At 43.6% G+C, this 17,060-nt stretch overlaps 1 protein-coding gene across 2 annotated transcripts; it reads right to left on the bottom strand.

Moving 5' to 3' along the window:
- Positions 1-713: 713 nt before the first annotated feature.
- LOC105024786 (carbohydrate sulfotransferase 11) lies at positions 714-16,427 on the bottom strand. 2 transcript variants are annotated; one of them, XM_010894974.5, is made up of 3 exons: positions 15,868-16,427; positions 3,700-3,782; positions 714-2,069 (listed from the first exon to the last, which is right to left on the bottom strand). In XM_010894974.5, exons 1-3 carry the CDS (start codon positions 15,959-15,961, stop codon positions 1,221-1,223), a joined length of 1,026 nt encoding a protein of 341 aa, XP_010893276.1. In that variant the 5' UTR covers positions 15,962-16,427; the 3' UTR covers positions 714-1,220. The 2 variants fall into 2 exon arrangements, with proteins under 2 accessions (XP_010893276.1, XP_019910900.1); XM_020055341.3 differs by lacking the exon at positions 15,868-16,427 and adding an exon at positions 5,447-5,874.
- Positions 16,428-17,060: the final 633 nt, after the last annotated feature.

Genomic DNA, 17,060 nt, shown 5'->3' with positions numbered 1-17,060 from the left:
TAGTAAAGCAGCTTACTTTGTTTCATTGCCGTAAATAAAACTATTCACATACAATGCCTGTCTTCCATTTCATGATCCTGTGTTTCGTATTGTTTCAACACCTGTCAGGTAATTTTACAAAACCGATGCATAATGGGAAAAAACTGCTAGACCATCTCCATGGACCATGTGGACCACTCTGAGCATGGCTCACAGAATCACTGATCAAGAAATGATCATTTCTGATCACATAATCACTGATCACATAAATACCTGTGCTGAATAACAATTATTTCACTCGGACACACAGTAAAACATCAGCTACGTCCAGACATCTTCCTAAAACGAAGGCTGGGCTAGTGTTGTGGATTCAGGGCTCTGGAGGAAACACAGTGTGGAAGAGCCTTGGTGCCCTTAGTGGGCTCAAATAATGTACCATGTAATCTAGGAAAGTCTGAAAATCTTTGGCAAAATCTTTGGCATCCAAATAGAGGATAGCATTGGCACCTCATAGTAGTAATTAAAAGGCTACAGACCGGGGTGCTTCCACTTCTGAGACTGAACTCACCTGGGAAGAGTTGCAGGTGCCTGCAATATGAAAAAGTAATTTGTCTCCGCAGGACTCCACAATGAAAGAACACCAGAGAACTGGCTGAGGTCAGACAAGATTAGAGACAAGCATAATGCATTGCTGACTGCTACATCAGCGTTCCTGGACACAGACACACGGCTTATTATGCTTGAATGTGTTTATTTGACTGTCGGAAGTGAAAGTAAATATACATAATTTGTGTGGACAAGAAAAAGTCAAAATAAATAAAATGAGAGTCAAAACCATGCTCTGTACTTGACAGAGAAACCCTCTATAGTACAATGATACCATTGTCAGTCACATTTCAAAAGGATGTGCTACATATTTGAGTCATAAGGCCCACACTCAAAGGCACAAATTGAGAGAGACTTTCATCGCCCCGAATAACAAATAAATGACTTTCAGACATCTTGTGTTCCTCTTGTAGAATAGAACACTAGTCATTACAAAATTAACAGTAAAAAAAACAATGGCAACAAAAGCAGGTGGCATCAGAGTTAATGTGTATTATAGGCACATTTCAGTCCTAAAAATACAGCAGGTCAATCTCCATTGGCTCACTGTAATATGCCTCGTTTATCTTCATTTGGGGGGGGGGGGTCCTATTGACAGTCAGCTGTTCATACAATGCCTTCCCAATGGCGCGCTTTCATCGAAACCTCAGGTACTCTGGTGTGGTGTAGTTGAACAGCAGGAAGTCCATGCGGTAGAGGTTGTAGAGCTTCTTCTGGTAGAAGGGGCTGATGTTGCGGAAGAACTGGGCGGCCATGTCTCCCGTAGTCCGGGTGCTCTTGGCTGAAGCTGGGAAGGTCACCTGGCCCTCCACCCCGGCAAGCTGCATCACGTAGCGGGAGTCCTCCTCCAGCGTCTCGTACTTCCCCACCACGTCGTAGTGGATGAGGCACGGGTGGCACAGCGAGTGGACCCGCTCCCAGTGCTCGTTGAAGGGCTCCTCGCGCTGCGTGGCCGGGTCCACCAGGTAGTACACGAACTCCTCGAAGGAGACGTCGTCGCCGCGCTCCAGCGCCTCCTCCTGCGGGTCGGGCCGGTGCCGGCGGATGATCTTGGTGCCGTAGCGCTTGTGGAAGGCCGTGTTGTAGCTGCGCGTGAACTTGTTGCGGTAGGCCGACACCAGCCGCTCGAAGGGCTCGCGCACGAACACGAACTTCAGGTAGGAGCGCAGCCGGCGGTTGATCTGCGAGGTGGAGTACTCGGACAGGGTGCGCAGGTTTCCCGGCACGTGGGCCTCGTTGGCGGGGATGGCGAGGGGGTCGCGGCGGGGCCCGGCTGCACCGGTCAGGACCATGAGGACCCGTTTCCAGTTGGTGCAGGCCACCTTGGGGACGTAGCAGTAGAGCAGGCCGTGCTGGTCGTCCACGATGATGTGCTTCAGGTCCTCTGGGATGAGCACGCGCCGCTTGTGCGTGTAAGAGCGGCAGGCGTCCTCCAGGAGCTCCCGGCGGCCCTGGTGGGTCACATGCACCGCCGACTGCTCCAACTGCCGGAGAGGAGGGACGAGAGGAGGTCCAGTGGTTACTTCAGACATTGACACAAATTTTTTTTGGCAATTATGGCAATTTCTTTAACAATTAAAAACCAAAAAAACCAAATACAGTACCCCTTTAATCCTTTGATATGCCTTGTAGTAGGGGTTGGGGGTCATTTCTGCACAGAGCAACTGTCTAAGCCGGATATTATAAGAATAAAATGCTCAAAGGTCAGGCTTTGGACCTCCATTTGTCTATTTACATAAATAATTAACAAAGTTCATTTTCTAATCTGCAGGAGCCAAAACACTCCACTGCATTCATGTCTCTTCATAGAATCAATTCAATACCATGTCCTAAACCCCACAGAAAACCTAACCTCTTTATGAAAAGTAGTTATCTACTAAATGTAGTTTGCTAAGTGTCTGGGAGCTTAACTGTAAAGGCCTTAATCTGTCCAAGAATGGAGTTAATCTCTAGAAAATTACGAGAGTATGAGAGGTAGAAAATAGTAAAATGTGTGCATTACAGAGTCAGCAACCAAGATAAGAACAACTTATATAAACCATCTTACTGTTGACTAATGGAAAACTTCATAGTTTAGGAAATGATTCCGTTCTCTCCCTCATAAATTAAACACTTGCACGACAGCGGCTGAATACGGTCATCACATTCAACCTTCTGATATCCACCAACAGCAGCAGTGAAACTATTATGTCACTCCTTTCCATTCACGCAGCCAAACACAGAGGTACTCAGTTTACCTCAGCGTCTGGTGGAATGGGTGGTCCTCTGTCCCATTTTCAGAAGATAACGTTTACACTGACAGATCATGTACGCACTCACATAGACACTAAATGTCAGGGTTCTTTTGTTGTTGTTGTTATTGCTGAACGCCCACCCACCCGCCACTACAGTAAATAGGAAGACAAACAAATACGGGAGTGCGATTAAGGTTAGAATATACATTTGCTCTTCCTGACCAAAGTAATTTTTATTCTGCTAACCAATGTCTGACTGTAGTCTGGAATCAACAAGCCAGCCACCGAAAGGGATATTTTGTTTTTAATTAAATGGTCAGTCTGCGGTGAAACTAAACACTGACGTCTCACCTTTTGCTGAAGATGAACTTCAAAGAGCAGAACCAGACAGTAAACAAAAAACATAGGTCAAGGGTCGCACCTGTGGTAATCACTGGTAACCACGAGAGACCGTTTGAAAGGCTGTAGTTAAAAAAAGGGGTCTAAGGCCCTCTTTTGCAGTGTTCCACATTCTAGATGTGGGCCTGGGATACAACATGGAATGTGAGTAGGGAATTCCTGGTCTCATCACACTCATTCAGGTGTCTTGGAGGCGTGCAAAGCTAACTGATTTTGTTCAACTATCCCAAATCCATTGGGAGTTGTTGCAAAGAGTGGGCATGAAGAAATAGAAAATAGAAACAAAAGCATCACTTTTACAGAGACAGAATTATTTACAACATGGATTGGAAAGAGGTACTGCTGTACCAATCTAGGTGGCAACAATTCATTCTAACTCATGAAACACAACACAGGTTCTGTTTGGTCGTCAACATTCACGTGGCTACCAATTCAGTCACCACGGGGATGTGGGCGTTAGCAAGCAGAGGGTGGGATTTACCTGGTCACTTTCATAGAGCATCTGGAGTGGAGTCCTGCCTGACTTCCCCAGGCTGCCGCCCATCCCACTGCCGTTAGCCGAGGCTGTGAAAATGCAGACAAACATGTCAGGGTCAAACCAGTGAACGACCATCACCATAGGACTCCACTTCATTCGGATGTGGTACACGAAGACGGTGGCACCTAATCTACATTTTAGTCATTTAGCAGACTTATCCAGAGTGACTGAGAATATAGGAGACAACAAAATCATCTTGTTTTTTTTTTTACCTTAAAGGACTGGAGATAAAAACAGAAGCAGGCTAAATAAAACATTCTGATGCAGCCATCTTAAAACTAGGCTGTTGATTATTTTAGTCATTGGTGACAATATTAAAATTCCTAAAAGTGTGTTTTGAGTGGAGTCTGTGGTGACTGCCATCCTTCAGAGTGTTACTGTTCAAGAAAGTGTCACAGAAGATCATCAAGTAACGGGGAAACAGGACACAAAATGTACTCCAGACATACTGGACCTAATGACTGTTCTCCACTTAGAAAGAAAAAAAAAAATCTGTACTTCTTCATGGAGGGGGCCACAAATACGAGGTGAAAAAACTTCAAATATCCTGAAACCACATCGCCACAGCAATGAGAGAAAGCAAGAGGGCAGATGGAGGAAACCTCTGGGACCAATTCAGACTTCCTTCAAGAAACATGACGTGGCGTTCAGATGTTTGAGGCCGTCATCAGCTTAGCCACCGTCTGTTTACAGGTTGCTGTTTCTCTTGTGACACTGTCAATAAATTAGCTGGTGGTGCGGACGCCCAATTTGCTGTGTTTGATTTAACAGAAAGCTCACATTTGTCAGACATAGACAGGAAACCTTCATTTTGGAATGGAAAGAGACTTGACATGAGCATAACAGTCACAGACATGGTCCCTCCAGGCCAGGCAGAAGACGGTGCAGCCAGACAGAGCAAGGCTGAGATCATGGTCTGCATTTTCAGTGCCAAGAAGCATAACTTAAAATTCCTACATCACAAATGGCACTGAAGACGTAAATGTACAAAAAAGGGAGTTTCACTACTTTTGCTTCTGGTTCAACCTAAACATAAATTAAGTAAATGGATGTGTCATATTCAGGCGTAACCTAATACAAGGTCTTGTTGAAAATCACAGTTTCTGCTATTCTTTGGCACTGGGTAAAACAGATGTAGAACACACAAGCACAGGTTTGCGTCAATATCTTTGTGGGGACTGAAAGCTTCGAAAATCATGTTTCTGCTAGCCTTAACCTCAAAAACCTAAACTTTATTCCTTAACTGAAACAAGCCTTAACACCTAAACCTAACCTGTAAACCTGAAACCTAAAAGTAACCACAATTCAAACACTCTCCCAAGATTTCATGTTTTACCCCGTAACCAGGAATTCACCCTTTTCCTAGTGGACACCTGCCAAAAAACACTGTTTGGACCAATTTGTCAGGTCTTAGTACCTTTGTGAGGACTTCTGGTCCAATGTAAGACCTGGCTCCCACACACACGCCTGTTTTACTGTCCTTGTGACAAAATAAATCTCCTCCCAACAGGTAAAACTAACCCTATATCTGAACTGAACGACTAACACTTACCCCAGCCTTTTTCAAAAGAGTTGTCATGTTGTCTGATAAGCCATAGGTTACTATGGCTACAAAAGTATGGGGCTTAAGACCCAACAGTGGCTTCTCCAAAAGTGTGAGTAAAGGGAAATCAGGGCAAACTGGAGTCACCTGGGGAATGAATGACCTGTCTCCTTGCCCCGATAAAACAGGTTCAGTCAGTGAGCTCTGGGAGGATGCCCAAAGGATGTGAAAGGCACACAGTAAGGCTGCCCGTTTGTCCCCGAGCCAGAAGTGCTGTGACTGTGGGTTATTTTTTGTTTGCCTTTGTGAGCCATCCCCATTTGGGGAAGTTTTTCTGAGTTTTGAATGACTGCCGGGAACACATAAAAAAAACCTGGAGAGGATTTTACTTTGACTCTGGACTGGTTCCTTTCAACCGCCCCAGTTTTGAAAGGCCGTACTTAGGTCTTTTCACATTATTGTAAACAAAAGTGCATGCAAGACACACAAAACATTTGGACACACCTACTCATCCAAGGTTACTCCTTTACACATCCACACATGAAAATGTGGCTACTACAATCTACAATCTGAAATTTATTTTGATCTGCTCAACACTTTTCTGGTTACTGCGTGATTCCATGTGTGGTATTTCAGTTTTGATGGGTTTACTATTCACCATGTGGTAAATAGTAAAAAATTAAGGAATTCCCTTGAATGAGTAGGTGTCCAAACTTTTGACTGGTACTGTATGAATTCATGATCATACTGCTGGTTACAGAAAGTCTTCCTCTCAACCTGGCTTCCTATATTCTTAATTATGACCCACAAAATCCTGCCACCTAAACAGTATCTGTCCCAGAGAGACTGGCCATTTGTCTCATAGAGACTAACAAGACTATGTTCACCACATCAAGCCACCTCCACACTAGATAGATGCACCAAATGACCATCAGAACAGTGATTACATCAGGACATCATGTTTTACTATAATCATACTGTTTACTATAAACTACTTGTCCCAAATTTTTTCAGCTAATTTAGCAACACTGACACATTGAGGAGTTTATGCTAAGATAAAAGAGGACACTAAAAACTATAGCCAGGCCATAATTCTGGTGAGCGCTATAAATGGCATCTGGTGCATTTTATGTCCATGCAAAAACCCTTTAAAAGGAAAATATAAAAAGGGCAACATATATGCAGATAAAAATAAGTGTTTTAGGGGGACGGTCAGCTTAATCACTCCCATTATAGAAGAACATAACATTTCTTGCATTATTTGTGAACCCACACCCATTGTATATGTGATTTCTTCATTTTTCCCCCATATAAAAAAACACCAGTCACATCATCCCTCCCATAATTCCCCCCTCTTAAATGCACATTTAATTCTGCTTCAATAATGTAATCTGGTCACAGACACAAAATAGGACCATAGGAATCCCACACTCTTCTGAGAAGCAGATCAGTCAATCAATGCCACCTCGTTAAGAAAGGACACCTGATCTCGTTTTCCTCTTAAAATGTCCTCCCCCGCTTTAATGACCTGCACTGTTTCAGGCCAAATATGGCTGACCCTAACTAAGTCAGGTAAAAGCAGTCTGTCTCTGTAAGGTTCAAAGGCAATGAGAGAGCCCCTTCTGAAAGTGACCTGGCCTTTTACCAACTCTACATACAATAACCATCTACATACAGTATGTTACAGCCATTATACACACCAGCATATTTGTTCTAACCATCACACTTGCATACATGCGTAAGAAATAGATGCAGTACCACAGTATAGATCTGTACTGCCCGAGTTCTACACAAGCCTACTTTCTGAATGACTGCAAAAGCTGATGCTGGATTATACAAGTTATACTTTAAAAGACTGCAATACATGTGGTGTTTGATGCTTGTAAAAGTGGTATTTTAAAAATAGTTTTCACAATGTGTCTTTGCACAACTGACAATTCATATTTATTACTATAAGAGACATGGCTTGAGACCAAACTCTGGCCCTGAGGCAAGGGAGCACAGTAACATGACACTAACCTGATGCAAAAGCCTTTGCATTCCACAAGATTTAAGAGCTAGCCTTATGACCCTGGTTTTAACTCTAAAATTAAAGATGCATTTTCATGGCAGTTATTGCATGGGTTGGGGTAAAACTTAATGGAGGCTGTTTATTCTTGGAAAATCCCTTTCGCATAGAATAAACCATCATGGCCTCAATGAGTCCTCAGAATTGATTTTAAACTCATAAACATTTTGTTTTCCATGTTGATCAACATAATCCTGGTTTTGTTGAAATTCATCAATTTTAAGACTCTTAATCCCAGTGAACCCCCCCCCCCCCCCCCCCCCCACACACACACACACTTTAGAATGAAGTACAGCTGGAGCTGGATCCAAAGGTCACTCCCTAAATATTGGGGTCACAGGGGTTTTAGGAGCCAGGTAGGAAGGATCAAGTTAACCAAGGGATGGAGACACTATAACAACCTCATTACTGTTTTCCATTTTGAAAACCCCTGTTTAATTTAATTCATGTTGGCCCCTGTTTAATTTGGCTTGGGCTGAACTGTAGCAAGAAAAACTTTCATTAGAGATCCCTTTACTACAACACACCAAATGATAGTCCCTTTAAAACAAGTCTGATTGGGCAACTCAAACAAAAAACATTGAACTGCCAAGTTTACAATGCAGATAAGCCCCTTCTGTCTTGACTGCAACGTAACAGCTACTGCAAAAGACTATTAAGAAGTCGCAATTAGTTACAGATGAGAATTAAGAGGGTGCAATTACATTCAGATCAGCCTTGACCGCAGCTCTTCTATATAGTGCGTAAAAGTGAGTGAAATCATCTTGAACTTGGAGAATTCAGACCCACACACAAACGTTTAGAAAACCCACATCCGAAAGACAACAAAAACAAGGCACTAATTTAGGAAATGACCCAACCCCAACAGCCTAGCACTGCCGAGGACACAGCACAGAATCTCCCCTTATCTAAATCTACTTATAAATGATTCATATTTCAAAAAAGTCAACCTCCCTTTATCCCCTAGGGTAAGTGTCCCCCCCCATACCCATACTCAAGTGTTATACAATTTGTTTTTCTACGTGGATACTTGGTGTTATGAAGAGCAGTTTCCTAACAGTTAAGTTCAGAGTTCAGGAACAACCCCAGCTCAAGCCAGAAATGTTCGCCATTATGACAGGATGTTCTGTGGACCGGCAAATCTGAGGCCTTGTGTCTTTCCTTGAATCTGACGAAAACAGAACAAGGTCCCGGTGGGCAACACAGCCACCCTGAATGTGCCGTTTGGGCCAAGGTGGCTCAGAGACAGCATGGCCTCTTTAAGTCTCCATCCCGAAGGTTGCTTTGGCCCGAACCAGCGTCACACGGAGAAAATGTAAACAGAAACGGTGGTATGTGCTACACACACAGATCCTATATAAACTATGTATTCACGCGTGTTGGACGCAGAATCGTGCACATACTCTGACCTGGTGCCCCGTGTCTGTAAACTAAATCTGGATGATGGAGCCTGTGAAAAAGAATCTACATCATCTATTTACACAATGTATTCTCTGCCATACGTAATTGTTATTTATTGCTGTATATTATTATTGTTTCCTATTATCCTATAAGAGGGAGCGTGCCCTTGTCCTGTTCAAGCCATCTGAAACGAGTGGTTCTCCTTGGGGAATAATAAAGTTAATCTAAACTCATGCGTGGTTGATGGATTACCCCAAAAGAAAACATTTACAGATTGAAACAAGTGCTAAAAGACCAGAAAGTAAATGTCTTGCCAGTGGACAGTATGCTATTCGGATCCATGATCAAATCTCTCATACTACTGAATTACAAATGGTACACAGACACAAACTGAAAAGGAATTATTGTAAGGCGACATTGGTTAATATGCAAGAAATGTAAAAACATATCTATTGAATTTTGTTCCTTGCTTTAACTAGGCCAGGACATTGAACTTCAGGGACTCCAGGGTGGATTTGTCTGTTTGCTTGGAGTCACTGTGCTGCTGGAGTCCCAGTTCTCTTTTAGACTTCAGTAGGTTTTGTTCACGGATTTCTCTGTACTTTGCTGTATCTATTTTGCCCTCCATATACACAAGCTAAGGTTGAGGCCAAAAAGCTCTATTTTAGTCTCAGTCTCCCAAACCGTTTAGTCTCAGTCTCCCAAACCGTTTAGTCTCAGTCTCCCAAACCGTTTAGTCTCAGTCTCCCAAACCGTTTAGTCTCAGTCTCCCAAACCGTTTAGTCTCAGTCTCCCACACCGTTTAGTCTCAGTCTCCCACACCGTTTAGTCTCCTTTTTCCACACCGTTTACTTTCAGTCTGCCATGTCTTCTAGCAAACTCTAGCTAAGATGAGTCGTTTCCTTTTTGCAACTTTCTTATACTGGCCATTTTTGTGAAGCACCCAGGTCATTGTTGCAGCATGCACAGCATCTCCCAGCTCAGTCTGGGAAGACTGTAACTCCGTTCGAGTTTCCAAAGGCCTCTTAGTGGCCTTCCAAACTAGTGCCCTTCTCCCTTGGTTACTAAGTTTGAGAATGGCCTATTCTAGACAAATTCACAAACAAAATGACAATGTATCATTTATAATATAGTATTATGAGACTATTGGACAGGACTATTGGAGGTCTGAAAAAATCTGCAACGCACAGTACATTCTAGGAGGCGGTAATATTACAAATGTACATTTACCTTAATCTCAACCAATTCCAATCCACCCAACCAATTGCATGCCATCACAATATTACAACACGTCAAATCCAACCATGCCCTATACATACCATTATGTTAAGTAGAATTAAATCCAACTGCATGACAAGTCAGGAGTGACGGTCTTTAGAGACACACTGGACAGCCAGAAAGCCATGGGTGTAGAAAGGTCAAAGGGAAAAGCCAGTTGCTCCAACCACTCAACTTCCAGGACAGTAGTCAAACATGAGGCCATTAAGTTAATTTACTTAATGAATACATATTCTCCTGTATGACCTGAATGGTCATGACACACAGCTAACTACTTATTCATCGTGTGATCAATAAGGGGAATAATGGTCCTTACAGATGAGGCTAGTAGTGAGACCGTAGACGAAGGGGTCTTTGTGGCTGTTTAAACTTCAGGTGGACATTTCGACGAGGCTAAAGACAAGCGTATAACTACTTGTAACACAAAGAGTTCGGACAGAGAAATTAAGTGTATGATGAGGAAAGAGGCAGACGGAGGATTTGTCTGTGTGTGTGTCTCCACGCCAATGTGAGACTTGGCAAGACTGAGTGCCAACCTACTTGTGAACAGTGAACCCACTCACACGGTTTATTCCCCAGCCAGGCAGGGAGAAGGGAATGAGAGTGGACACAACAATGTCAAACCATCCACCCAGACCTTCCAACTAGTTGTCTATATTCGCCCAGCCCGCCAACTACTAGGGCAGCTAGCTACAGTAGATCTTTTTCGTAACTGTTATATTAGCGGGTATGCTAAGAACACACTGTCATTCAAATCAACGACCTGGCAGGAATTAGGGTCAACGGCCTGGCTCAGGGACCAATAGGCCGGGTTTTTCACCATGACCTTGACCAGGGTTGTATTTGAACTGGCAACCTTTCTTTGACTGGCCCAACGCTCTTAACCACAAGGCTACAGACGCCTCGCTGAAAGTGCGTTATTTGTGCGGAGAAACTGTTCCGTGAAGAAGACGCATTTACTCAAAAGCTTGCTTTCCTCAGCAGAAATATTATTCAGTGGCCAATTGAAATAATACTGTTGCATGGACAAGCAAAGGGTTGCCAGATTTTCAGGGGTACACAAACAGAGTTATGTCCACAAACAGGGGACTTCCCACTTCTACCTGGCCCTTTCCTTGTGTGTGCGCAAAATGTGTGGGGCATTTCATGGTGACCAGTGTTATGCTATGTTGATGTATTTCTACGTGCTTTCTAAAGGCATTGCCACCTGGTGGAACCGGCCGCTGTGAGTCAAGGCAGAACAAATATGAAATATGACCACACCCAATGTTTCGCTTTTTTCCCCCCCAAATTGTATGCCAGAAATACAGGTAACGTCAGTACTAATTTAATGCACAAAGTCTAAATTAATCCTGGCAGACTGCGACTAGCTACTGTTGTCCAGGAACAAGCAGAGATGACATTAAATCAGTACAGCCTGCCCTTATTACACTACCTTTCCGTTCAACAACCGAAAACAATAAAAAAAGAATATGAATATTATGCTGTATTGTTTGTGACTATAGCTCAGCTGTATCAGTCAATCACAGCGTACCTGAAATGATATTGCCTTCCTGCAACCTGTTTCAATAGCAAGTACTGAGAGGCACAGCGCTGATTAAGGTCAATAAATGCTTAGTGTCTAAACATAAAAAGAGGTGCTTTCGAACCTTGACTGCTCCCAAGGGGCTGGGAAGCCCCCTAGATGACGCATATTGGGCAGCCCCCCCCCCCCCCTGGGGAACAGGGGGCGACATTATCAGCAGGGATTTCCTGGTCACATTCGCTCTCGAGTGATTCGCTTGTGTGCCGAGCCACGTTGACTCCATGAGCGGGAGAGCAGTTGCCTACAGGGAAATCTTGCTTTGGGGTGTCGCTGCAAAGGGACAGGGCCCTTAGTACTTTATTTGTATTTGATAGTGGCGAAGGGAGAAAAAGGGTGTGAGGGTTCAATTTTTTTTTTTTATAAATATCTGAAAATCGAGAGACTGCATGGTGTCCATGGTGTAACAGGGTATCTAGCACACAACAAAAACCCCATTGGATGCCAGCTGACCCGGTCCTGTTGATTTGGACTTGATACCCCCTCCATTACCCTTCCTTTTCGGTGCAGAGGCACCAGCGCAGTGGAAGCAGAGTATAGAAAAGCCACTGTGCGTTCATCCGGTCCATGAACGATGCTCTGTGTCCAAGTCCCCCCCCCCCCACACACACACACACACACTCTCCACCTCCTCTAAAGAGAGGAGCCTGACGGAGGGAGGCCCAACCCTGCTGCTAGCCCGGTGTTTGTTAAGGGAGCAGACACATCGGTGGACGAACTGGTGTAGGTGGTGGGGAGCTGGTTAAAGCCGGGAGTCTAACGAAAGTGTTAGCAGTGCCGGGGAAGTTATATTCCGGATTTGCAAAATTGCTGAGTCAGCCTGGGTTATCTAAGGGGTTGACCTCAACCGTTTTAACTCAGCAGCTAACCGTGTAAAGCTGACAGGAGATCTCAGGTGGAACTGACAAGAGAGTTTGTTTGACAAATAACTAAAGTATATATAAGGGCTTGGAATAACTGTTAGCTTATTAAATAACAAAATAAAGACATGGGTCGGGTAGCAAACCACTAACATTTCTTCAAACAGAATCTTTCCAGAACCCCTTTGTGCATATGGACTGCACTCTTTAATTCAAACCACAGGTTTTAAATGGGGTTCAAGTCTGGGGCATTTTCATTAGAGCTCTGAGTTATAACCGCGTTGAGGATCCCTTGTAGTCAGAGGAAACCAGGTCCTGTGCTAAAAAGTCTTGGTAAAGTTCGTTGTGTTGTTGAACTAAACCCAGTGGCCCAGGGTGAATTATTCTGGTGGCCAAAAAGTTGTATCTTCCTGTTATCTGACTAAATCAACAGGTTTAATCCTTGTATCAGGGTGTCCATCAAACTCCAAGTCGTGCTGTGGTCAGATGCCACGGAAAACAGACCTCTTGCTGTTTAGCCACACAAACAGAAAACATGGATGCCAATATTTCATGGACACCATAATAAAAAATGTAATATAACAGTTTACACCCTTTCTTGCTAGTGCAATCTTTATATAATTCAGTGAGAATTATTATGGACCCGAGGGTGGTTTTATGGTTTAAAACACTATGTCCAGATTTGAGTCTAGGGCAGTTGGTTTTAGTCAAGGCTAGTGCAGATGTTGTTGACACTTGCTTGTTGAGCTGTTACTTCTCACATGACCCATTAACCCAACATCAAGCCTGGACAAGACAACCAGAAGGCAATGGTGTCCTGGAGCACTGATGTAATGTTAGATCAATGTCAGTTCCTGACAATCACATGAATCCATCAAGGCAATCATTAGCTGGAACAATGACCCCCCCCCCCCCCCCTCATAACTAACCAGTGATCAATCAGATGAAAAGGAAGAGTGAAATATTACACACTGTTTAGTAATGAACTCCCTTTACCAGGTCATATAGGCCTTAAGTAAGAACTTCCCTAAACCGGTGAACCCAGCCCCGGTCCACCCTTCGCGTTCACTGCGAACCACAAAGGACTCCCTCCCGGGTCGAGTGCACGACGACTTTAGCATGACCGCCACAAAAATGTGTTTTGCGTCTCCTGGGTCAAAGGCTGACCGTGTCATTATCTTTCTTGAACTTTGACAACGAAGACACTGCAAACAGGAATCCCATTTGGGGAGTGGAGGCTTATTCCGCCGTCTGCTTTGAAATACAACAATGTGCAGCGTGACATGATACTTCTCTAATGAAGCGTTGTGTTGACGTGCAAAAATGTCACACTGGGCTCTAACGAAACTGATCTGAAAAGTAAACCGTTCTCAAACGCGACATAGGCATGTCTGACTGCATAATTGTGAAGCCTATCTGTCTAAATGTACTTAGCTGAGTATGCAGATTTTGTTCCCTAGACCGATGCATGGGAATGAAGTGCCCTCTTTCACGTAAGCCCACGGACATCTGAATGCTCAGAGCTGGCATTTCCTGTTACAGAAAGCTGGGCACACATTAGGGTTTTAATTATGCTTAAAACCCACAAAACGCCAGTGATACATTTTGGTTATCGATGTGGTAAAGTGAAACGCATTTAATGTGCTTCGCGGTGAAGGTTTCATGGCAATAGGGTGCGATAGGAACAGAAATAATAAAACTTGGTAAACTTTTAGACCCTTCACCTTAGATAATAAGGAATAGGTTCTTTACAACAACATAATTAGAGCGACATACAGAGATCCAAAAGGTGCCCATTCTGTTCCAATGTTTTATTTCCAGCTCAGTGTTACCCTATTGGCCTAATTGGTCTTAGCACGGCCAGAGATGTCTGAATGAGACCATTGTATTGACAATGGCAGGCCGGGTCTAACAGTAAATCAATCTACCAACAGCTACAAGCTCCCACCGAGTCATTCAACATAGCCCAAGAAACAATCAGGGTGATCGTTTACGTTTCTCCCCAGTCCGCTCCTCGTCCAACAGTGAGGAAGGAGTTAAAATAAAGCTCCCGAGGGTTCGGGTGTTAACGACGCAGTTCAACAATGACACACCCCAAACAAAAAAAGTGCAATAAATGCAAACTGAGAATTTCCGGGCTCCCACATGGCATTGTGTCATTGCGGCCAGGATTTCAAATCCTAACATACCGTCAGTGCCCGGGGATCCCGCAGAGTGTGCAGCAAATTGGGTGAAACCATCCTTAGTGGATGGGTAGAATGTCGGACAGGGCTCCCTTGTCTCATTGTGCTCCAGCGACTCCTTGTGGCTGGTTGGGCGTCCGATTGCGTGACGGATTTAAAAATGTTCTCTGAGCGCGCTCCACAGCTAGCTTGAAATGTCCCCAAAAGGGCTATACAATAGGCATCTTTTGTATAGCTGAAACGGCCGGAACGTTGTCAAGAGGACAGTAATGTGTGTTGCGAAGCAGATGATCACACGTTTCCTCCCAAAAGGTTAGTACGTTGATATCCTTCTCAAACTCAGCCCTGGTTGTTGGCCAGAGAATGCGCTCTGCTGAAAGCACGTATGTTCTGGCAAATACTTTCTGGTTGAGCAAGCAGCGTAAATGAAGCACGGACAGATATTCGCACCTGACGACATGCCACCAGCTACCCTATCAAACACGCTGCGAGTTGCTGCTATCAGGTGAGGATTTAATCAGAAATGTGACTTTACGAACTAGGGAGGGGATATTTATAAACTCTAAAATTATTTAATATATATATACATATGTATGCAGTAGACCTAAATGCAAAATACTGCATACACACTGTAGCCTATTCTAACTGCAGGCCTTACTGCACTTTTTCTGCACTCAGACTGCAATCTTTTCTGTAAGGAACACAATGTCTGAGGTTTATTCCGTGACAGTCAAGGGAGAGGTTTTTGTTCTCTAATGTGCAGTGTAAGCTGGCCAATGTGGCTACGGCTGAAAAGGATAAAATGTCCTACTGAAGTTGACTGTAATAAGTGGCATAGTACATGTACCGTTATACAGCATTTTAAAACATAATGAAAGGTACAAAGCGCCGCTGACATGCGCAGCACGCTTTTTGGCTAAGGGTTAGAATATGAACCGGGGTCGGGAGCAGAACAGTGGAGACAGAGATGGCATTAAGGCAGGAAATAATTGCTGACGGCAATTAACTGCCTTGTTACACAATTAAGAAATTCGATACACATTTTTAACCAAGGTCTTTGCCAAGGGCGACGCCAAAATTGTATTTGCAAAACACATGGTGAAACAATCAAGGCATAGACGAATATATATCGCCATTGTAATGAAGTATGACACATTTTTAAACCGTAAACGACTCGCACACGGGTCTCTACTCACCTGGTTTCAGGTTGCTCTGAAAATAGAATATAACCATTATAAAACACCCCAGGCACATTGCAAGAACCATCCGATTAACTTTGGGTTTTTTCATCCTGAATCTCTAGAAACGACAAAACCGACCCAAATCCTTTTGTGGTTCATGCGAAAAAGACGGCTCGACGCTCAAATAACGCTAGGGATTTGGAGATTCCAGAAAATTGCCCGGGTACAGATAGAACCGTCTTTTCTTCAAGTCAAATTGCTGGTTGTTGCTTGTGCAATTCGTCATTTTGATGTACATCCACACATGTCCTGCGCCGGTGAAAAGTTGCAACGGTGTCCAACTGCAAAAGCAGACACGGTTACGTGAAGCCAGCAAATAATTCGTTACAGACACAACTTGATATGCCACTCGTCCGCTTTCTGAACAGTTACTGTCCGCGGGAGTGTGGACTACTGGAAATTGCCTGAAATTACAGACTTGCATTTCAGTTCTTTCCAAAGGTTGTTTGCGGTTAACTCTTTACTTTCCAGTAACGTGGGTGGCAACTATGGGTGAGGCATAGTCTTTGGGGAATTTAGGAAAGAATATGATGCAGATTTAACAAAGGTATTGTGTTCTCGTACAGCCTGGTTTAAAAGCCGTGGCTAGTGTACAATTCATGATTACAGAGATATATTTAAATATGCCTTTCAGAATTAATCAATATTTGGCATGGGTTTGTCTACCCTGCAGCGACCTCTAGTGGCTGACTAAACGTTGTCAGTCATTTTACATCTAACAATTGAAGTAATTTTGCAGACGGTCTTATCCAGACCGAGTTACAGTAGTGAATGCATAAGATTTTTTTCCTTTTAAGATACTTAACAAGTTTACTATAGGATTAGAAAATCCACCTGGCTTTGCGCTAATGAGTAGGCAGTAGGTGAAGTACTTCCAGTATGTACGTGAAAGGGGAAAACGTTTTTCAGGTTAGGGTGAGCTGTTAGGGCTGGGTTAAATTAGGTGAGATTATTGAGGAATATAAAACATAGATTTTTAGGTCAGGGTTAGGTCTCAGGTCCTCACAAGGACAGAAAGACAAAGGTTTATGTGTATGAGAGAGAGATCTATGTCTACCTGAAGTCCCAATAAAGATAGTAAAACGTTAAAAAAAAATATCCTCGCAATGTTTTGATCCCCATGTAATTTCCAGATTAGGCGTGGGGAA

The sequence above is a fragment of the Esox lucius genome, chromosome 17 (assembly GCF_011004845.1).
Source record: "Esox lucius isolate fEsoLuc1 chromosome 17, fEsoLuc1.pri, whole genome shotgun sequence".
Classification (NCBI taxonomy): Eukaryota; Metazoa; Chordata; class Actinopteri; order Esociformes; family Esocidae; genus Esox; species Esox lucius.
The sequence above is the reverse complement of the archived record's forward strand: the minus strand, read 5'-3'. Positions and strand labels throughout refer to the sequence as shown.